This window comes from Acinonyx jubatus, chromosome A3 (genome assembly GCF_027475565.1).
Source record: "Acinonyx jubatus isolate Ajub_Pintada_27869175 chromosome A3, VMU_Ajub_asm_v1.0, whole genome shotgun sequence".
Lineage (NCBI taxonomy): Eukaryota > Metazoa > Chordata > Mammalia > Carnivora > Felidae > Acinonyx > Acinonyx jubatus.
In genome coordinates this window covers 112,812,271-112,835,635 of record NC_069388.1, presented here as the reverse complement: position 1 = coordinate 112,835,635, position 23,365 = coordinate 112,812,271, and the positions used below count along the sequence as shown (strand labels likewise).

At 47.4% G+C, this 23,365-nt stretch overlaps 1 protein-coding gene across 3 annotated transcripts in view; it reads right to left on the bottom strand.

The window, feature by feature from the left end:
* Nucleotides 1–7,446: 7,446 nt before the first annotated feature.
* Nucleotides 7,447–23,365, bottom strand: part of XDH (xanthine dehydrogenase) — a 56,921-nt gene continuing 41,002 nt past the window's right edge. For all 3 annotated transcript variants that reach the window (XM_015064206.3, XM_015064207.3, XM_027033494.2), the window contains 12 exons: nt 20,392–20,583; nt 20,077–20,222; nt 19,217–19,298; nt 18,571–18,666; nt 17,152–17,280; nt 16,409–16,483; nt 14,855–14,907; nt 13,036–13,150; nt 11,943–12,008; nt 11,491–11,679; nt 10,041–10,217; nt 7,447–8,428 (listed from right to left, as the gene is read on the bottom strand). In XM_015064206.3, coding sequence (XP_014919692.2) covers nt 8,378–8,428; nt 10,041–10,217; nt 11,491–11,679; nt 11,943–12,008; nt 13,036–13,150; nt 14,855–14,907; nt 16,409–16,483; nt 17,152–17,280; nt 18,571–18,666; nt 19,217–19,298; nt 20,077–20,222; nt 20,392–20,583 — 1,371 coding nt within the window. In that variant the 3' untranslated portion in view covers nt 7,447–8,377. The remainder of the gene's footprint in view (nt 8,429–10,040; nt 10,218–11,490; nt 11,680–11,942; nt 12,009–13,035; nt 13,151–14,854; nt 14,908–16,408; nt 16,484–17,151; nt 17,281–18,570; nt 18,667–19,216; nt 19,299–20,076; nt 20,223–20,391; nt 20,584–23,365) is intronic.

The following is a 23,365-nucleotide window of genomic DNA, read 5'->3' as shown; positions in this document are numbered from 1 at the left end:
AATAGAACTACCCTAGAACCCAGCACTTGCACTACTAGGGATTTATCTAAGGGATACAGGTGTGCTGTTTCAGAGGGACACATGCACCCCCATGTTTATAGCAGTACTATTAACAATAGCCAAAGTATGGAAAGAGCCCAAATGTCCCTAGATGGATGAATGGATAAAGAAAATGTGGTATATATGTACAATGGAGTATTACTTGGCAATCAAAAAGAAGGAAATCTTGCCATTTGCAACTACATGAAAGGAACTGGAGGGTATTACGCTAAGTGAAATTAGAGAAAGACAAAAATCATATGACTTCACTCATATGAGGACTTTAAGACACAAAACAGATGAACATAAGGGAAGGGAAACAAAAATAATATAAAACAGGGAGGGGGACAAAACAGAATAGACTCATAAATATGGAGAACAAACTGAGGGTTGCTGGAGGGGTTGTGGGAGGGGGGGTGGGCTAAATGGGTAAGGGGCACTAAGGAATCTACTCCTGAAATCACTGTTGCACGATATGATACCTAATTTAGATGTAAATTTAAAAAAAAAAATTTAAAAAGGAATTATTCAAAAAAGCTAATAAAAAAAAGAAGAAGAAAAGCAGTTAGTGACACAGGTATTTTACCTGCCAAGGAATGACCCTTAGGTTGACATCAAAAAAACATGGTCCAAGATTGGGAGACACCACTGCCACCTGCAATGCAGTGCCCAGCGAAAGCATTATTTGAGAAGGAAGGAAAAAATAAAGACATTTTTACAAAAGACTGAGTTGACCATTTATAATGTCTGAAAAAACTGCTAAAGGATGTGTTTCTGAAAGAAGGAAAGTGAACGCAGAAGGAAGGAGTGGGTTCTGAAAGCTGTGATGAGAAAACCAAAGCTAAACATGAGTACAAGTAAATATCGGACTCTTCAGGAATAACACCGCCATGACTGTTCCAAGCAGGGAAACAGCACTCAGTAATGACGGCGTGGTGGGAGACGAAGATCCCAGTGGATGCATTCAAGGTTCTTCTCTGTGTGCTGACAGCGTATGAATAGTAAATAAATGTTTCCTTTGCTAAAGACAGTGGGCAGGTTAAAAATGTCACAATTACCTGAGCGGCTGGGTGGCTCAGTCGGTTAAGCACCCGACTTCGGCTCAGGTCATGATCTCCCAGACTTTTTCTAAATGGACACTCGAGAGGTATCACCAAGCATGAGGAATTACCCTCCTTGCAATATATATATGTATTATGAAGATGTCCACCTTTAATATTTGCTTCCAGTCCTATTATTTGTTCTGTACTACAGTTTCTTAAAACATTTCTATATATTCACACAGTTATACCCAGGAGGGGAATGTCTGATCTATTAGCCAAGTTTCAAGTGGTGTATTTTATAACCAGATACACTGTGACTGTTTGCTTCCGTATGAAGGGTGTCATTGTTCTTTTAAGAGCTTTTTTCCTTAAATGAAAAAAATTAGTTATAGTATAAATCAAACCTAAGTAACATGGAGAAAAATGAAAGACACACATACACTTCCCACCCAGTTCTAAAAATGTTTCTTTGCCGTGTTTAAAAATTAATGTTGTGAGTATCGTGAAGCCTTCTGTTGTATCTTCTACCCTCAGGCTTTCCTCTCAGCCTGGAGGTAGTCAGTGTCCTGAGGTCGGTGTCCATCCTTCCCATTCATGTTTGTATATTTTCTATGTGTATATCCAGATGCAATGCACAGTACTTGTGCATGAGTGTGTTGTAAAATCATATCCATCCACCACTAGAATAGCTAACATTTAACAGATGAAAAACTGGAAAACGCAAAAGACTCCACCAAAAGAATGCTAGAACTGATACATGAATTCAGCAAAGTCGCAGGATACAAAATTAATGTACAGAAATCAGTTGCATTCTTCTACACTAATGATGAAGCAACAGAAAGACACATAAAGAAACTGATCCCATTCACAGTTGCACCAAGAAGCATAACATACCGAGGAATAAACCTAACCAAAGATATAAAAGATCTGTATGCTGAAAACTATAGAAAGCTTGTGAAGAAATTAAAGAAGATATAAAGAAATGGAAAAACATTCCGTGCTCATGGATTGGAAGAATATTGTTAAACTGTCAATACTACCCAACACAATCTACACATTCAATGCAATCCCAATCAAAATTGCACCAGCATTCTTCTCGAAGCTAGAACAAGCAATCCTAAAATTTCTATGGAACCACAAAAGACCCCAAATAGCCAAAGTAATATTGAAGAAGACCAAAGCAGAAGGCATCACAATCCCAGACTTTAGCCTCTACCACAAAGCTCTAATCCTCAAGACAGTATGATATTGGCACAAAAACAGACACATAGACCAATGGAATAGAATAGAGACTCCAGAATTGGACCCATAAAAGTATGGCCAACTAATCTTTGACAAAGCAGGAAAGAATATCTAATGGAAAAAAAGACACTCTCTTTAACAAATGGTGCTGGGAGAACTAGACAGCAACATGCAGAAGAATGAAACTAGACGACTTTCTTACACCATTCACAAAAATAAACTCAAAATGCATAAAGGACCTGAATGTGAGACAGGAAACCATCAAAACCCTAGAAGTGAAAGCAGGAAAAAACCTCTCTGACCTCAGCCGCAGCCATTTCTTACTTGACACATCCCCAAAGGCAAGGGAATTAAAAGCAAAAATGAACTATTGGGACCTCATGAAGATAAAAATCTTCTGCACTGCAAAGGAAACAATCAACAAAACAAAAAGGCAACTGACAGAATGGGAAAAGATATTTGCAAACAACATATCAGACAAAGGGCTAGTATCCAAAATCTATAAAGAACTCACCAAACTCCACACCCAAGAAAACAAATAATCCAATGAAGAAATGGGCAGAAGGCATGAATAGACACTTCTCTAAAGAAGACATCCAGATGGCCAACAGGCACATTACAGATGCTCAACATCACTCCTCACCAGGGAAATACAAATCAAAACCACACTGAGATAACCTCATGCCAGTCAGAGTGGCTAAAATGAACAAATCAGGAGACCATAGATGCTGGCGAGGATGCGGAGAAACGAGACCCCTCTTGCACTGTTGGGAACGCAAACTGCTGCAGCCTCTCTGGAACACAGTGTGGAGCTTCCTCAAAACATTAAAAAAAGATCTACCCTATGACCCAGCAATAGCACTGCTAGGAATTTACCCCAGGGATACAGGAGTGCTGATGCATAGGAGCACTTGTACCCTAATGTTTATAGCAGCACTCTCAACAATAGCCAAATTGTGGAAAGAGCCTAAATGTCCATCAACTGATGACTGGATACAGAAATTGTGGTTTATATACACAATGGAGTACTACCTGGCAATGAGAAAGAATGAAATATGGCCTTTTGTAGCAACACGGATGGAACCGGACAGTGTCATGCTAAGTGAAATAAGTCATACAGAGAAAGATACCATAGGTTTCCACTCTTATGTGGATCCTGAGAAACTTAACAGAAGACCATGGGGGAGGGAAAGGAAAAAAAAAGTTACAGAGAGGGAGGGAGGCAAACCATAAGACTCTTAAAAAATGAGACTAAACTGAGGGTTGATGGGGGGTGGGAGGGAGGGGAAAGTGGGTGATGGGCATTGAGGAGGGCACCTGTTGGGATGAGCACTGGTTGTTGTATGGAAACCAATTTGACAATCAATTTCCTATGAAAAAAATAAATAATAAAAAAGGATTTCAAATTATTAAAAAATAAAAAAAATAAAAAATAAAAGTTGAGAAACTATTGGGTGGCTCAGTCGGTTAAGCGTCCCACTTCAGCTCGGGTCATGATCTCACAGTCCGTGAGTTTGAGCCCCGCATCAGGCTCTGTGCTGACAGCTCAGAGCCTGGAACCTGCTTCCGATTCTGTGTGTCTCTCTCTTTCTCTGCCCCACCCCTACTCGGGCTCTCTCTCTCCCTCTCTCTCACTCTTTCTTGTTCTCTCTCTCTCTCAAAAATTAAATGTACAAAAAAAATTTTAAAGATGGAAAAGCCAAGTGTAAACAAGATGCAGAGTAACCTTCGACTTCCCCTGTGGTCACACCGGTACCCTTGCCTGGACACTGGAGAATGCGTGGCTCGCTCACACTCCCTTCCTGCTGCTTCTGGCTCATCCAACCACAGCTTCTCAAGCGACGGTCACGGTTTGGGTCCTTGAGTGGTCCACTGGAAACTCCCCCTCCAATGGCCTGGTTGGGGAGACCTTCCCCCTATAATACACACATACTCTCTCTCCCCCTCCCACCCCACCCCTCTCTCTCCTCTTTGGCAGGGAGGATGTACAGCTTGCTATCTTCAGAGAAATCCTCTCTCTCCAATCTCTCAAATTCCATTTCAACCGTTTATTTCCTGGAGGTAGGGGATGAGCTAAATGACTCCATTTCCAGCCACCCCCTCTACAAGTCTTGGGTAGGTGAGTGAGCATCTCACTCTGGAATGAGGGGGATGTTTTCCACTTACTGTTTTATTCCAATCCGTGGGACTTAAGAAAGAATCCCATTTTAGCATCCTGCCCCCCTTGCCACAGTGTTTGTCTTGGGCACCAAGCCTTCCATATCTTCTTCCCAACCCGCATAACTGGACTTCTATCTGACCCCCCAGAAGTCTGACCCATTTGCATAAGAGAAGGCCCACTTGATGAGCAGAGGTGTGATTTAGAGAGTCTGGACCAGGAATCTGGCACCCTTGTCGTAAGCCCGTGTCTCTCCACGCTGAAGGGCTGTGGGACCCCAAACAAGTCAATTACCCTCTCTGGGCTTAGGTTTCTCAGGTCTGAAACAAAGAGCTTGACCTTGATGGTACCCACACTCCAGAGCGCTGAGTTGATCTGGGGGATGGTGCAAGACCAGGGCTGGGCCAGTTCAAGGGCACAGCCTCATATTTCCCCTTCCATCCATGGGCTGCTGTGTTGCAGGTGACAAGATTGTCACAAGGTCTGTCTCCTGCCTTGGGAACGCGTACTCTTCTAATTCAGGATAGAGACAAAACGAAAGGGCAGGCCTCTGGGCCCGGGGCCGCAGGGTGATGTCAAGCTTCAGCAGGTCCAGGAAGCTACATGTTCCAAATAGCCTTATCCCAGGACCTAAAATGGGCAGCAAATGGTTTCCAGGCTCCCCCTCAGCTAGAGATAAAAATAACCAAGGCTCAGGGATGTTCCCAGTCCTAAACCGATAGGCTAGGCCCCTTTCTGTTCCCAGCCTTTGCCTGGGGTTCCTCCTGTGATCTCCATGCATCCTGTCGTCTCCATCCTGGCCCTCCAGCCACCCCAGCTCTGGAGCAGGGCCACGTTCCTCAGCTGCCTTTGGACAACAGTTCAGCAGCTTGGCCACGCCAGCGTTACAACCCAACACCGCCTCCGGGGGAAGAGATAGCATCCAGGGGCCTCCGGCAGCCTCTGCCAGCCTGCTGAGCCCGAATCCACGCTGTCAGGCTCAACGACTCCCGGTCTACAGCAGGCTCGCCGAGGGCATCGCCTGTGGTGTTTCCCCAGCAGTAAACACCCCCGACTGGAAAGTCCTCTGTGGAGTTGCGGGTAGAGCTTCTCCTTCAGAGATTCAGTGAACACTTTCTTAAGGCCCCTGGGAGGGTTCAAGGAAACCCTGCAGGTAAAGCACGAAATGTGGCATCTGGCAAGTTGCAGATGCTCAAGAAAGAAGACTTGCCTTTCCCTTCCCCATACTAGTCCCTCATCAAAAGCTCACTGCCACGGGCTCTTTGGCGGAGATTTTGCCATTCTGAAGCCCTGAGTCGGCTTTAGGTCCAACTCCTGGAGGGGCCTTTGAAGACACTCGGTCCACTCTGAGATGCTCAGTCAGTTCCCTGGTAACTGATCCCAGAGGTGGTGCCCCTGGAGGCTTCGGTCTCGTGTCCGGTCGTCTTCCGCCCTCTGCAGGTCGCGGTGCGATACTGCAGGCGCTGTTGGCAGGAACACCAGGCACCCTGCCTCACAGACTCCAGGTTTACAGGTTAGGACAGCAGGGCAAGGCCAGGTGTCTGAGAACACCACCTCGGCATAACAGTGATGTACAGCGCACAGAGCGCTCGCTTGTTTGATTTTCTTAACCACCCTGTCTTGCCTCTGTTGCTAAGCTCAGGAGAGAATTCACAGTCATTATCCAGTGCTTACAGCCTGGCTAATAACAGTTGACACATCTCCATCTTGGGCTACTGTCCAAATGTTCTAGAACATTCCAGATAGTCAATGAAACGGACCTGCATGGATCTCCATGGAACTATTAGTTCAACTTAAACTGTCCCTCACTTTTAAAGAATGAAATCTGGCCATTTGTAGCAATGTGGATGGAACCGGAGAGTGTTATGCTGAGTGAAATAAGTCAGGAAAGAAAGACAGATACCATATGTTTTCACTCATATGTGGATCCTGAGAAACTCCACAGAAGACCAGGGGGGAGGAGAATGGTGGGGGGGGGGAGAGTTACAGAGAGGGAAGGAGGCAAACTATAAGAGACTCTTAAATACTGAGAACAAACTGAGGGTTGATGGGGGGGGTGGGGTGAGGGAAAAATGGGTGATGGGCATTGAGGAGGGTACCTATTGGGATGAGCACTGATTGTTGTATGGAAACCAATTTGACAATAAATTACGTATAAAATAAAATAAAATAAAATAAAATGTTCCTCACTTTTAACTGTGCTGTAACACGGCTGGCATATCTAGACTATTCTGAGGAAAGGAATTTTGTAAGAAAGTGTGTGTGTGTAGTGTGTGGGCACGTGTGTGAGTGTTTTGTGTGCCTGTGTTCTCTAGAAATGAAGACTGGCTAAGATATGGCAGATATTCGCATTTGGTGAGATCATGATGGTTAATAAGCATTTCTCACATGCCAACCAGTTGACCGTTTCATTTCTTAGTGGCATCAAGCGCTGGGCTCAACTGTATGGTTTCCCCTCTTCTCCCTCCGTGGCCAGAGCCATGGCCCCATCTGGGACAAGGTTGGGTGTTTGGAGCAGTGAAGGCGCAGGATGATGTCACATCGTTCACCCAGCACCATACAGCGACGAAATCACCTGTGGGAACAGCTAGAGGCATGCTTGCTCCTCTCCTGTGCTCTTTACCAACTTCAAGAACTTGGGAGAATGGAAGCAGAGTTCAATAAGCCCAGAGGTCACATCACAGTAAGGGAGCCATGTCTCTGATAGCTGCAGATCCCTTATGTGACTGGAGTTTTCGGGTCGTATATTTATAGACTTTCAGAGCCAGGGAAGGCTTTAGAGGTTAGTCCAGTCCAGTTCTTTCCTTCTAGAGTAAGGAAAAGCACAGAAAAGAGAAGTGACAGACTGAGGTCACACAGACAGAGACGCCGCTGGGATGAGAACCCAGGCTTCTTGACTGATTCTTCGGGTTGATCTTGATTTTGGTAGCATGATTTCTAAATGGAAATTACTCTGGCAACGAATGAAGATTTTTAATTTTTTATAAAGTTTATTGGTTTCGAGAGACAGAGAGAACACGCACATGGGAGAGGCAGAGACAGAGGGAGAGAGAGAGAGAGAAGATCCCAATCAGGCTCTGTGCACTGTCAGCACAGAGCCCGGCGCGGGGCTCGATCTGACGAACCGTGACATCATGACCTGAGCCGAAATCAAGAATCAGACGTTTAACCAACTGAGCCACCCAGGAGCCCCTCGAGTGAAACATTTTAAACCTGATTTCTTTTACTGTACAAAGGGGAAGAGAAAGAAACCTAGCACATTGTAGGTGCTCAGTTAATGTGTTGGTCGGCTTTGGATGGTATAGAATAATTTCCTTGCTGCCACTTAACAAGGTTAGATTAACCTTGAATTCGTTTCAGTGTCTATTCTCTTCAATGATCAAAGGTGGTTAGGGATTTGAATCTCACCCAACTGTCCCATTGCAAAGTTGACTATGGCTCAGCGGTTATAATGTAATGTTCATTGGTTTGAAGGGAAGACTTTCTGGTTTAGGATGGAAGCTTCCGGAGGCTTGGGGGGCATCTTCTTTGAAGGACAGACACTGTCAGCATCTGAGGCTATACAGCCTTGCCTGTGAGCTGGGACAGAGCATGTACACCTATTAGACATACATGATTAAAGCAGACATACAAAGATTCTCATTGCATATTAGCCACGTGGGCCTAAGAGTTCTGAATTTGCTTATCATTATGTTTGCAAACCATATTTTTGAGCAAAATCTTCAGCGAAAACAAAACAAAATCTTCCAATGCATTCCGTGTGCTTCCACACATCATCCTGATGACTCACAGCACCGTCACCCCATGACATGTATAGATCATGTTCTGCAGGCATGTCTCATGCTCCATGGAAACTCCCACGCATAATAAGCAGCCTCTGCTGGGGGCTTTGTCGTCAGACCCTCACAGACCAGGGCTTACAGCTTTCTGCAGTGCCAGTGACACACTAGGAAGGAATGATAGAAAACTCATCACCAGGGTCTTCCCATAGCACAGGACACGTTGCCCACTCGGAGGCCCATGCCACCTCCCACCACTGCCAGCCACCATTCCAAGGCCAGCCATCCCTCTGCAGTCTCAGCTGTTGGGAGTGCCCCCAGGGCAGGGCCCCCTAACTGCCTAGTCGTTCCTTTAGTTTCGCCAAGCACTTCCCATGTGGGCTCCGAAGCCACAGGAATGACCAAATACGGAAGTGGTCCCTTCACACGTGCTACACACAGTCCCTGAAATCATGGTTGGGTCATAGAATCAGTTACTCATGCAAACCTGCTGCAGGGATTTAACTCACTGGTGTGTTATAACAGAGCAAAGGGGCTTGGGTCAGAATCTGTGCTTTAGGTCCGAGGACCTGGAGGGCTTCATTAAATCAATGAGTTCTGCATCAGACTCTTTTCAAGGAGCTAACTTGGCCACCTGGGTAAGCTTATCGGGAGCCAGGCAGCACCTCGTCTCCCAGGGAAGGGTTTGGGAAACTGTCAGCATGTGGCCATGGTGAGAAGGTTCTGGGCTGTGGGAAGGTTGCTGCAGAGTTGTGGGCATCCTCGCTGCCTGGAAACTCGACACGTGGTCTGGTGGTCTTACCCCATAGCTAAAGCTATTGGCAGATGACAGTGGCCTACCTGGGGACCCCTCGGTCTCCCTCACCCTTGGTGCTGAGGCCTGAAAAGGCAGACTGGCCTGCTTTCAAGACTCTCCCGCAACCTCCCATGCCTGGAACCCTTTTGGTCCACGAGTACCCATTTCACCTCTAAACCAAAAAGGCCCAACAAATCTTCCACAAATACCCAGGAGGAAATCCAACTTGGGTTATCAGGAAGAATCTGGCTCTGCTAACTCAACAGAGGCTGCTGTTGCAAAGGCAGTTGGAGGGTCCTGTGTGGGCAGAGCCCACTTCAGCACAACTCAGAGGCAACAGGGGAAGAACCTGTCCCTGCATGGTCCTCTGTGGCCGGCGTTGTGCACTACAAGTATCATGGAAGCGCTTCCCATGGTCCAAAGACCATAGAATTCCTCCTACATGCTGCTATGTACACTAAGGTCGTAACCAGCCACCGCAAAATACAATTAGCTGGTTTCCTAAAAGACCACAAAGTCTCTGTGGGCATCCGTGTGTGCCAGCATCGGTATGGCATGTAGTCATCGCAGAACGAACGTGGTGCATCTAATCAATTCCTTAACTCCACTTCTCGTCTCTGTCTCCACAGCACTCACACGGTGGCTTTTGCAAAGAAGGGTCCCCAAAGTGCTAGTGATGGATGCTAAAGACTAGGCTCTTCTGGATGTTTACCCATCACCCTCATCTTCAAGGGAAAAAATTAAATCTGTGGTTGACAGCTGTGCACCAAAGAGCCCTCTTTCCTCTGAGGAAGCCCAGCTACAAACTTCATTTCTTGCTCTTTTCCAGCAAGATCGAGGGGGTGCCTCAACGGCACAAGGAAGGCAGCGAGGACCCAAGGCTGCCCAGTGGACAGAGAGCCTGGCATCCCGCTCTCCTCTCTGCATGGGCCGCCTCTGCCCGGCCTCCCCCCAACGGAGTGGGTGCTCGAGGGGCCTCATACCAGCCTGGTGAACTGGTCCACGCAGGCGTTGCGGATCTTCTCCGGGGTGGCGGGGCTGTTTAGCTGGAAAAGCTTCTTCGTCTTACAATCCGGGTTCCCAGCTCGAGCTGCATGGATGGCATCCTTGATGGCGAAGAAGATGGAGGCTGCCAGGAAGAGGGGCGGTTCGCCGACAGCCTGGGCGGACAGAGCGCAGGACAGGGAGTCAGGCAACAGGACCCCAGCCTCTGCGCCAGGAGGGCTGGAGATGCCAGGAACCCCAGCCAGCCCCAGCGGGCCACGGCCAGCAAGACAGGAAGGCTGCTCATAATTCTTCAGGGCTGAGAACAATCAATCTGGTAAATGACTCAACCTCGATGGCGTTCTCAACTCTTACTGTGTCACTTTTCTCTGATGACACCGTGCAAAGAAAATGTACCATTCAAAGCTGTTTTAAATAATTATATTTTATGGACAAAGTGTCTGACCTGAATTTGGACCCTTTCCTCGCAGTTATAAGGCTGGGGGAATCCTCTACCTGCAACTCTGACACCCACATTTACAGGCACCCTAATTATACTTACAGCGTCGTCTGGAATCTAGGCATCACGACCAATAGGAATTGAACATTTTCTAGCAGAGTTGGTTTTGTTCCCCCAAAGCACTGACCAGAAATTCCATGTATCAAAAGCACTAGAGATGCTTATTAAAAATGCATGTTGCAGGGTCCTACTCCAGCCGTCCTGAATCAAATTTCTAGAGACAGGTCTCACCAAAATGTATTGTTTTCGTGAGCCTGCAGTGATCCCAAGGCATGCTAAAGCGTGAGAGTCGATGGCGAGATCACAAAGTGTCCCAGACCCAACCACGGTGAAGTAAATCATGAAAGGAACAAATGGGTATGTTTCACTGGTTACAAGTGATTACGTGTTTTCCTTCTTTGATTAGGACTGTATCAATCAGCTTATGGGATTTTCAACCATTTTTCATAATTACTGGGGACCGGGAGGAAATAAGGGATGACTCTAATCCTTGAGACGTGCATATCAAGTTTCAAGTCAGGTGCCGGCCACTGAAGGAGGCACAAGGGATTGCACAGAAGTATTGCCCCATCTGAAGTGAATGTGCTATTTTTAAGGGATAACAGGGAGGGGTGTGTACCTGTGGGGTCCTCTTTAGGACCAAGCTCAAGATGCACACCTGAGACATAGATGTCAGTCAGGACTTGACCTACAGGACTGGATTAAAGCAATCTCTCCGAGTGCGCCCAAACGAGCTGGCTTTGACCACACAGAGCTGGTGTCATCCCAGTTTTCTTTTTCCCAGGCAGGGACTGCCCATCGCTCCACCATCCTCACCAAAACTCGTGTCAAGCACCCTGGTCTCTTCCAGACAAGGCCCCTGCAGACCCACGCGGTAGGTGGGTCTTACCCCCATGTCCTCCTACAGTGCAGACCCAGGGCAACAGTACCTTGGACGCATAGATGGCCTTCTTGTTGGGACAGTCACGGAGCAGCGACACCCTGAACTCACTGGGGATGCTGCCAAACGCAGGGATCTTGTAGGTGCTGGGGCCACGGGTGTGCAGGCTGCCCTCCGGGGAGTAGTGTAGCTCCTCCAGGGTGAACAGGCCAAGGCCCTGGACAAACGCCCCTTCTACCTGCAGGCCAGACAGAGACCGTGGCCACTCTGCCTACCCCTCCCCAAGGACAGATACCGCTTCCCACAATAGGCGCCAAGCCCCACGGGGAGTGGGTGTGGAAAGAAGCTGAAAACAGCCCTCTGCAGACAGCTCAGCTGGCTCCTGCACGGCCTGGGATCAGCTATCTGGGCCTTCGCCAGGCAGTGGTGTAGGCAGAGCGAAGGCATTAGCACTGATGGTTGGCCAAGTCCATGACCACCCTGGTCACCCATGTGCCTTACCTGTCCAATATCAATGGCAGGGTTCAGACTGGAGCCGACATCCATGACAATATCTGTGCGGAGGTTCTAAAGTGGATGGCAAAATACAAATAGTGTGAGAAGAAAGGAATGTGCGGAATGATAGATGGGGCTCAGTGACCCTTAAATTATTGTGTCAACCCAGATAGGACTTTCAGAAGCAGCGTGCCCCGGGCATGCTCAGGCAGGGTGCTCCTATCCCTGTCAGTCTGCACTGGTATCGTGAATGCCGAGGTTTGAGTCTGTGACCACTAGGCAGGGGAAGGGAGTGGCCACACTCTTCAGGCAATCAGAAGGAACTGTGGACACACACACACACACACACACCCATGAGCAGGAAGGCTGGTTCCCAGGCTCCTGGGACTTGGAACCTGAGTCTGGACAGATAGTGTAAGGAAGGGGACAACAAACTACATTCCACAGGCTGATTCCAGTCTGTGCCCTGTTTTTGTAGGCCCTGTGAGCTAATTATGGTGTTTACGTTTTCTTAAAATTTTTGGAATGTTTTGTTTATTTGTGAGAGAGAGAGAGACAGAGTACGAGCAGGGCAGGGATAGAGAGAGAGGGAGACACAGAATCTGAAGCAGGCTCCAGGCTCTGAGCTATTAGCACAGAGCCGAATGTGGGGTCCAAATCCATCAACCGTGACATCATGACCTGAGCCCAAGCCGGACATTAACCGACTGAGCCACCCAGGTGCCCCAATGGTGTTTACGGTTTTAGATGACTGACAAAAATAAGAATATGTCGTGACATGTGAAAACTATGAGAAATACACATTCAGTGTGCACAAATCACATCATACTGAAACACAGCCATGCCCATTTGTTTGCATACATCTATGGCTGATCTTGTGCTACAGTGATGGAATTGAGTAGTTGAGGCAGAGTCTTTGTGGCCCAGAAAGCCTCAAATATTTACTCTCTGGTCCTTCATCGGAAGTTTGCCAGGCTGTGACATCACACATTATTCTCCCAGCCAGAAAGTGTGTCTCTATTGGTTCTTGATGTTTGCAACTCACTTGTTTCTCTTCTCTTTCCCCTAACTTAGTACTAAGATTTTGCAAACCTCTTACTTTATGATCTCCTGTTAAGCAGTCAATTTCCACTTCAGAGCAAGCCACCCCATAGCTGAAGTAGTGGAAGGGATTCCCAGAGTTCGTCTCAAAGCTGTAGCCAAGGTTGGGTGTTCTGGAGGAGAAAACAGGAAACACTGCATATGTATTAAGATTAGCATGCCCCCCCCCACCTACACACACACACACACACACACACACACACACACACACACAGCTTGTCCCACAAATCCTAAGACTCCACAGGTTTTATTTTTTCATTCAGCTGCCCTTCAAAAGAGTTCACGTGTTTTTAATATTTTGGACCTGTTAATGAAACCCAGGTATTCCAGAGTTTCTTGCCTCATGTCTGCTAGGATCTGCCAATGGCCCTTATGTGACGCCTTCTGTACAGCCCAGGGGTGTATAGTATCCGTGTGCCTGCCTCTATGTGGTAGAAGCAGGTGACACATTTGCCCAAGCTCACGAAGGACACGAAAACCACACCCAAAGGAACTGTTGGATTAGAGTTCAAGCTCTCAGAACCAAAGCCCCTGCCTGTGCCACCTCCTGGGCTGCTCACCTTTCTCCAGGGGAGAGTTAAGGTCAGCATCTCATGTCAGCCTGGGTGTACCTTTAACCCCTTGCCTGCATTTCTCCTTGGCTACTGGCCCCTTCTCGGTGTCAACAAATGATTCGGGGAAAGTGCTATTCATAAAAGCAGATGCTCTCTTCTACATTATTCTTCTTTGATCCTGAGTATCTTATACAATTCCAAGTTCACACGAGCCACACGTGTGTGAGTGCATATTCTCCCACCTGGAGTTCACAGTACTGTGCCTCTCTGTTTTTCTACGCATGACACAAATAACGTGAGCTGAAGGGGTCGGAATCTGCATGAAAACAAAACCAACTCGGAGCTGAGGGAAAAGGCTTCTCCCAGGAGAACCCACCACCTCCTTTGACCTCTGAGGTCATCATCTTCACCTGGGTGTTCCTGTATCCTACCCAGTCTTACCAACTCTGACAACGGAACGAACACGTCCGAGAACATCTGCTCTAATCTCTGCCTGTGCAGGTCAAATGTCACATAACCCAAGGAGCACTGGCAAAACGTGACTTTGCCTAAAATGCATACTGAACTATTTTTCCAAACCCACTGATCTGTGAAAGAAAAGATCCTAATTAAATTCTCCAGAGAAAACTAGAACATTATGGGAGATAGCAAATTGGATCGCATCTTCTTCCAGGCTTTCCATCAGCTGGGCGGGGTCTCTAGCTCTTCTTACTGCTACTGGAGTTCAAAGTAGCAGACGGCATGTGCTCTTTTCCAAGTCCCACGTCAAGTTTCCCTGAACTCTGCGCTTTGGAACGAGACCACGTGTTCTAAATCTTCCTCTCTTTCTGTCCCAGGAAAGCCTCCGTAAAGAAAGCCAACGCACACAGCAGAGTAACTAACACACAAGGGTAACTCCACACAGCAGACAGCCCTGGGTCTAGGGGAATGCCAAGGGAGGATGGTCCCACCACGTCGTAAATGAGGAAAAGGGCTCAGAGAGAATCCCTCATTTCTCCAAATGGAATGGTACACTTTAAGACCAGAACTAGAACACAGGTCTTCTCTTAATGGCAGCTCATGCTTTTGCCTCGTTGGCACATAGGTTGGCAATGCCAGGTATTTCAGAGCATCTTTCAATTGAAATTGACACAAGTCCACTGAAGCGTCTCGGTGGGACTGCTCTCTCCTGACCAAAGGCTGAGAGCATTTGGTGCGGGAGGGGACTTCAGAGGCTAGGATGTCCACAGTTTGTGAGGTGGGTGACAGCAGCACTGTCCTTACTTATAAAACCCGGTAGCAGACAAGCTCACTGCGTCCAGGTAGGCAGCTGTGACCTGAGGAGAGGAAAGAGACAACAGGAAGGGCTTAGCATGGGTGCCAGAATCCCTGACCCAGCACTAAGATTTCATGAGCTTCCCCTCCTCCTCCGGAAGCTGACCAACTATTTGTACCGGTGGTCCTTGCTTCCACACCCTGCCTCACATTCTCACTGCACTGGGTGACCGCACTGTGCTCTCACCTGCACTAGGTCCCCACCATTGGAAGCCTGGGGAGCTACAGTAGCCTCTTAACTGGTCTTCCCCCATCACGTAGCCTCCCCACGCTGCCAGGTAGCCCAACCCAATCACAGTGAGCATCTTAACATACCATACTGCCTACATCACTCCCCTACTCTACAACTTTGCCTGACTCCCCTTTGTCCATAGAGCAAATGCTTCACATTAAGGACCCCAATCCTCTCTCTGGCTTTATGTTGCCCACGCGTCATCGCCATGCCAGCCAAACTCATGTATTTTAGTCCTTCCTTGTCCCCACACCTCTGCACCTCCATTCGTGTGGTTCCTGCATTGTACTTGTCCTGATCCTTTTCTCCCCTCAACGACCAGCTCAAGTTTGCCTCTCCGGGTCTCCATGCTAAAAATCCAAACTACCAAAGTCAACCTACATTCATGGGGTATTTATGTGTGCGGTATCTGTGAGTGTAGGAAGGGAAGTAGAGGTCACGTGCGGCACAGTAAGGTGAGTGGGTCTGAGAAAAATAGCTTATTTTCTTTGAGTCTATGGAGGGAGACTAGTACAATCTGAGGTGGGTCAGGTGTGGGCTCATTTTCTATGTTCCCACCGTGCTCACTTTCCCACCCCAACTCTACTCTGGGAGATGGTAAAGCAGGGCTGCCACTGAGATGTCTGCTTGTTGGAAGAGATGAAGCCCCCCGCCTGCCCCCAGAGAGAGACTTCCTTAACGCTTCCCTCTGAGGGTTCCCGACACACAGGCACCAAACCAGAAACCAGAGAACTGGGCTCATTCTTGTGATCAGAAGAGTGGCTTGCCTGCCACTTGTAAAACCACAGGAAGGATATAAACTCTTGGGAAATGTCTTTTTCCCCACTCCTTCACAGATGGAGCCTCAGTGGACCCAGACTCCAGAGCTGAGGAAGGGGAAGTGCTGCGAAGCAGCCCTCAGAGAGCAGGTTTGAGGAAAACCAGACTCCTCAAGCCTCAGGACAAGCGGGGTACGGAACCAGGCCCGAGTCAGGCACCTTCAGCGGTCGCCCTACCTTCTCAGGCTCAGGGCAGCCAAAGCCCCAGTCGCCATGGGGTTGTCAAGATCCTGGCTCAGAAGTTTTCCTCCAGTGCCTTCCCTCCACTATGAAAACCATGGAGAAAGGGGCCCAGCAAGGTGGAACATTTACCTGTGCTGTGAAACCCTACGGACCACTCAGCTTCTCTGCCTCTGGGCCTAGATCGTGACCTATTCCTGCTGCGGCAGGGACAGAGAACCTGCCTTTAATTTCTCTCCTCTTCAAAAGCACGTTGGATCAGCTCAGACTTACCCAGTCTTCCCAGGAGCCACTGGGATTCTTTTTCTTGAAGGGTTCCAGCCTTTTCAGAATGGTCTGACAAGCTTCCTAAGAACACATGCCCACACACCAGACATATCAGTCTTCCGTATTTCCTGGCCCCGGCCAAACCCCAAGGGCCTCAGCAAGGCTACCTCCAAGTAATGCTGTGCCCAAGGTGCCACTCAAAGAGTCTTGCCACCGTCTTAAGAATGACTGGGTGGCTTCCACTCCAGGACCCTGCCACAGGCACTGGCATTGGCCCTTGCTGGGAGAACACCCGGTTCTTAGGCTACAGAAGATGAAATATTTGAGGGAACGCAAAGGAACTGACTTCTCCCATCAAATTCCTCTGTTAATTACAACCCCTATGTGGAAAGAGAAGTAAGTTGGTGGGACCCGGCCAGCTGCAAAATCAAATTCCAATTTCAGTCCATGGTCTTGTGGCCAGTTCTAACACTAGGGAGTATGTCTTTCCAGAACGTCCCCTGGGACTCTCCAAGTCTCCTCCCCATACTACACTCATCCTTCTTGACTTTGACAGAAGTGATTGTGGCTTTTAGGTCTCTCTTTCAACATGGTGTTGGGAGGAACAGCATTCTCTTGGATAAGACAGCCAAAGGCATGGCCACAGCCAAAGAGCCTATAAGGACCATTCCAGCTTCCACCCCAGTGAGCTCTCTGGGCCCAAAGCCCTTGACTGGCCCTCAGCTCTGCTGGCTCCCCAGGCTCCTTACATAGACGGCCTGTCCGTTGAGGTCAGTGCTGACAGAGGCAGCTGTGGGAGAAGTGTTAGGCACGGTGTTTGTGCTTGTCTCGCTGATGTAAATCTTAGAGGTGGGGATTTTCAGTGTTCTGCTGGCCACCTGAGAAAAGGAGACAACATCACTTTCTCAGGGAAGGCTTGGCATGGGGCTTGGTTGCCTTCTCCCCAAGACCGTTTCAGGTTCACCATTACAGGCAATAAAATAATTTTATAAGCTATAAGCCTATTGAGACTGGGATGTTCTTATATCTGTCTCAGTTGGAAGCAGAACATTATGGAGTGATTTTGTTGCATAAAAAAATTCATAAACCTAATGGTGACTAGCAGTGCTTTTTAAAGCTAAGCTTGGCTTTTTAAAAAATCCACTCTGGCCAGTCCATGAGCTAAGCAGGTGTTCCAACTCTACTCCAGTTCCAATGTCCTAGCTCCTCTGTGTGGGAGAAGCCTTTATACACACAACACAGCCTCTTACACAGTGTTAGGGAAGGTCACCAAAAATATGTGACCAACCAGGGGGCTCCCCGGGGCTCAGTTGGTTAAGCTTCTGACTCCTGGTTTCAGCGCAGGTCATGATCTCACAGTTCATGAGTTCAAGCTCCGAGTTAGGCTCTGCACACTGACAGTGCAGAACTCTCTCTCCCTTTCTCTTTGTCCCTCCCCTGCTCATGCTCTATCTCTCTCAAAATAAATAAATAACCTTTTATTTGTTTTAAATGTGACCACCAGTTGACCCATGAGCCGGACTCAAAGGATCAGAGGCTCCTCACCACTTCCCCTGTCCTTGGAATGTGGGTTCTGCTTGCCTTTCTGGCTCCCAGGGGCTGCTTCTAGGATACAGCCTCGAGATGATGACGTGGGATTGAGAACACCTGCACAGTAACTTGGATAAACCCAGTTGAGGTCTCTCTCCCTACAAACTTTTAAGATTTGGTGGGCGGGGGTAGGGATCCATTTGTCTTGCTGCCACCCAAGGCAAGCCTCTCAGGTAAGTTCCCTTTGCATCTTAAAACTGTGACCTGCCAACCTGGGCCTCTTTTTTCTGTCTGCCTCTGCCCTCTGAGTACAGGGGCCAGTTTCAGATTACTCCCAAGAAGCTCCCGAGCAACTTGTAAACCAACACAACCCCACGGCCCTAGAATGTGGGTAACGGAAGTGACCTGAGTGGTCACCCGGCCAACCGCTTTGCACAGAGGAAGACACAGAGGCCGAGATGGGAGAAGACTTGCCCGAGGTCACACGTAAATGGGCAGCAGAGCCAGGACCGACCACAGCTGAGGCCGGCTTCTGCTTCTAAGGTGTGCCGCCACTCACTTGCTCATAGCGTCCTCCCTCACGTGGACGCCATGATGCCGGAGAGGACACCCCCCCCCCCCATGTGCAGGCTGCTCACCTGGACCATCTTGGTGTGAAGGCCTTGGCCCATCTCAGTGCCTCCATGGGTCAGCAACACAGAGCCATCTGTATACACGTGAACCAGGGCTCCTGCCTACAGGAAGAGAAGGATTCCAAACACAAAATTGGGTCAATCCTAACTCAGCCAGATGCTTGGGGCCAATATTTCTGGAGCCCAGGAGAAAGAAAACTGGAAGCAGCGTTTGGATTAAAGCCTCAGACTCAAATTAAAGCACCGTGAATCTTGTGATTTAATCATGTAGCCCTTCAACAGTTCCCATAAAATTTCCACTCTCTCTCTTTCTGTGTGTCTTCCACAGAGGGAAGGAGGTCACATGTCTTTGTGCTCATTCTCAGATGAAGCCATAGGATCAGAAAGGCAGAGTAGCTGTCTGTAGCCCTTCAGTCAGGAAGAAGGAGACCTGAGAGTTGACCCCAGATCTCTGAGTCCCATGCTGCCCTCACTGACCTGTGACATCCTGGACAAATAGGGATATGCAAGTTCAAGTCCATTTAAACAGCAGAGAGCCCCTCCACTCTGATCTGGCACCAGCCACAATGGCCTTTCCCATGTGATAGTGCAGACAGAGAGGGAAATGGGGCCCCAGCCCAGGGAGAGGCCCAAAATTATACAAAGCAATTACCTGATTCAGAAAAGGAACAGTGAAGCTTATTCCAAACTTGGTAGGAATTATGGACAACCCTCTCTTCTTCCAACAATTCTCCCTGGAGAAAAAAAGGAAGATTCGCATAGAACATTTTCTATCATGGTTGTGTCAGCTTAGATGTAGTTTCAGTCAACATCTTTGTAAAGTTGGAACAAGGCATCCTTGGAGCTGCCCACATGGTACTAATCATAACTGAGTTGTGCCCCAGTTGGGCAAACCAAATGAAAAAGGGGTGGGATTGTGTTCTTCAGCTGCGCTGAAGGAGGACCCATCCCTGAGGGTCTGCACTTGAAAGTATCAAAACCCTCCCAGAGTGGAGCTCAAACAGAGTCAGGGTGCTGTGACTGTACCAGGGAAGACAGTCACTTATGACACTCACTGATGATAGTGGTAACACCTTCTCTGTGCTTTCTGTTTGGTTTTCTGGATAACTTAGTGAGGAAAGAGGGCCGGTGTAATTACCCCCATTTTACAGATGTTGAAACTGGGGCCTAAGAAAATGGAGTGACTCTAAGGTCACAGTGATAGATTCATGCTAGAGGCCGCTGCATCACTGTGGTGTTCTTAGTCCTCGGGTGGTGTGCTCCAACAGCAGATGAGTGTAAAGGTGAACCGTATCGATAGGCTATGATACTGAGTGCAGGCTGTATATGCCCATCTGCCCCCAGGCTGAACAAATCATTTGAGTATCTTAAAGAGATGGCTGGGAGTGGGTCAGCAAACTCAGCACCTCAAGCACCTTACTAGCTTGGTATTCTGAGTATCGCAAATGTGCTGTAGAATATGAAACCCGAGAGAATGCCAGAATATCAGACTCCTCCCCTCCCGGTGCTTACTCGTTGAACTTGTCAACCTCCCTCTTCCGGGCATGATACTGAGAGCTTGCTAGGCATTCCTCCCAGCACCTGGGCAAGGTGAACCCCTCAAGCTTCTGGTTGAAGTGGGTCAGGTCCCCTTCCTTATACATGTTTTTCCTTCGCACCTTTGCAAGGAGAGAGACACTGAGGCCTTGTTGGTGGCAAGAGATGAACGGATACAACCTAAAGTTAAGGATCCAACCCCTCTCCTCTGCCCCCGTGGGAGATGCCCAAGACACAAAGCCAATGTCCCCTCAAAGTAGGTTAACCTGTGCCACCAAATTCCCAGCTTACCTCCTCTGCCGGCAACCCACAGGTCACTGCGACTTCACTCATCCAATGCTCAGCAATGAACATTCCCTGGGGCCCCCCAAAGCCCCTGAAAGCCGTGTTGGAGGGCAGGTTGGTCTTGCACATCCGCCCAGTGCCCCGGATGTTGGGGATGTTATAACAGTTGTCCATGTGGAAGAGAGCTCGTTCCATTATCTGCAGCAGAGGAAACCAAAATGGGAGACAGCAGTGCACCGATTTCATTGGCTCCTCAAGAAAGGGATGTTGAGGGCTACACCCATCCTTGCCTTTCCAGCCCCACTGGTCACTGCTCCTCCTCAGGCCCAAATTATTTCTTCTCTGGTACTGCAACAGACTCCTTACTGGGCTCCTGGCCTCTGTGTCTCTCCCTCCTCTAATCTCTGCCTCAAACTACAACATAAGGTCATTTCGTGTCAACCTCTTGCTTAAAAATGGCACTTAATCTCTTCGGAGTAAAGTTCATACATCTTTCAGCATGGAACTCAAGACTCTTTATGACTTTTCCCCAATATATTTTTTCCTCTCTTCTGACTACATGTTACTCTCACCTGACATGCCCGCCCTCCCCTGCACCTTTCCCATCTACTAACATCCTCATTCAGTTCCTCCCTGAGGAAGCCCTTCCCAGACTCCCCAGTTAGGACTGGTCAGTTGCCTCTATAAAAAAAGGAAGATAAGAAGAAAAGAAAAGAAAAGAAAAGAAAAGAAAAGAAAAGAAAAGAAAAGAAAAGGAGGTGATTTTATGAATTATTTTTAATTTTTTTAATGTTTATTTATTTTCTTGAATGATAGAGAGAGCACAAGTGGGGGAGGGGAAGAGAGAGGGAGACAGAATCTGAAGCAGGCTCCAGGCTCAGAGCTGTCAGCACAGAGCCTGATGCAGGGCTCAAACTCACGGACCACGAGATCATGTCCTGAGCCAAAGTCGGGCGCTTAACCGACTGAGCCACCCAGGCACCCTTGAATTCTTTTTAAAGCAGTTTCTTTTCCCATTGAATTTGTATGGCAAGTAGTTTAAAGAGTCAAATACTTCATGGGGTACATTTTTGAAACTTGCATGTCTGAAATGTCTTTCTTCTCCTCTTACCCTTAACTAATGATTTGGATATATATAGGATTCTTGGTTGGAATTAGGTTTTCCAGTTTCCCTCAACATTCTGAAGGCATTTTGGTAGTGCATTCGAGCTCTCCAGTATTGACAAATCCAATCGATGTCTTTCCAGTTCTTGGAAATAGTTGTGTTTTTCTCCTCCCTGCAAGTTGTAAAATCTTTATCTCCGGGTTTCTCCAAGTCACAGTGATATAACTTAGCATAGTTCTATTTTCCTTCATTGTGCTTGTTACTGGATGGGCTCTTTTAATCTTAAACTGTATGCCCATTAGTTTGGGGAGATTTCTTTTTTTTCAATATATGAAGTTTATTGTCAAATTGGTTTCCATACAACACCCAGTGCTCATCCCAAAAGGTGCCCTCCTCAATACCCATCACCCACCCTCCCTTCCCTCCCACCCTCCATTCCCTCCCACCCTCCATCAATCCTCAGTTTGTTCTCAGTTTTTAAGAGTCTCTTATGCTTTGGCTCTCTTCCACTCTAACCTCTTTTTTTTTTTTTCCTTCCCCTCCCCCATGGGTTTCTGTTAAGTTTCTCAGGATCCACATAAGAGTGAAACCATATGGTATCTGTCTTTGTCTGTATGGCTCATTTCACTTAGCATAACACTCTCTAGTTCCATAGTTTGGGGAGATTTCTTGAGTTACTTCTTGATAGTTGCCTCCTCTCTCTTGTTTCCATTCTTTCTCTCTGAAATTTCTATCGTTTGGGTCTCCTGGACTAGTCCTCGAATTTCGTTGTATTTTCTTTCCAATTTTTCTGTATTTTTTTTCTTTGGTTTGGAGAGATTTGCTGAAGTGTCTTTCAACCCTTTTGCTTTCAGAGTTTTATCTCACCAGAGTTAGTTTTTATTCTCCAAATGCTTCTTGTTTATGGCCTCCTATTCTTTCTTGAAGGTGTAATAACTCATCTTCCTGATGAGATCAATGGCAGCTTTTATTTGTTCGTTTCATTTTGGGTTTGGTTTACTTCCCCATGTATATTCTCTCTCTCTCACAGGCTGTTTTTTGTGCCCTTGATTATTTTAGTCTTAGTCATCCTAGATGTTTTGAGTATGTCTCAATTAATTCCGTTTTTGCTTTCCCTTAGCACTCTAACTCGTACTTCTATTTCATTTTGTCTTTTTTTTAAATTTTTTTTTAACGTTTATTGATTTTTGAGACAGAGAGAGACAGAACATGAACAGGGGTGGGTCAGAGAGAGGGAGGGAGACACAGAATATGAAACAGGCTCCAGGCTCTGAGCTGTCAGCACAGAACCTGATGCGGGGCTCGAACCCACAAACTGCGAGATCATGACCTGAGCCGAAGTCGGACGCTTAACCGACTGTGCCACCCAGGCACACCTCATTTTGTCTTTTGTTATCTGTCTCCCCCACCGTACTGTGAACTTCCTGGGGCAGAAACAATGCCATCTATTCTTTATGTTGCCACCCTAGGCGCTCAATAAATGTTCGCTGGATTGGATTTAAAAGCTTCTAAGATCTTTGGGGACAAGCACTGTATCTTTTTCAACCTGATTTTTCCAAAACACCAAGAGGCCCAGGTTGCAAATGGTGAGAAGACTAAATGTGTTGCTTTTTTTGAGCAGTTTTTACACTGCATCTGAAGTGTGAAGTTTTATAATGGAACCAGTTAGCCCCTAGCAAAGAGGAGTGGCATGGGGAGTGGGGGCTAACAGGAACTTCTGTTTGCCCTGAAATGTCTGACTGACTTTTATAAGAAAAATCTACGCGTTTGTACCTAGTATGGTTATAAAATTCGGATTTAAAATAGTTATAAAAAGTAGTACCACAAAGGTAACTGGTAATTTCAAAATTAATAAAATTAACACAAAATTAACAC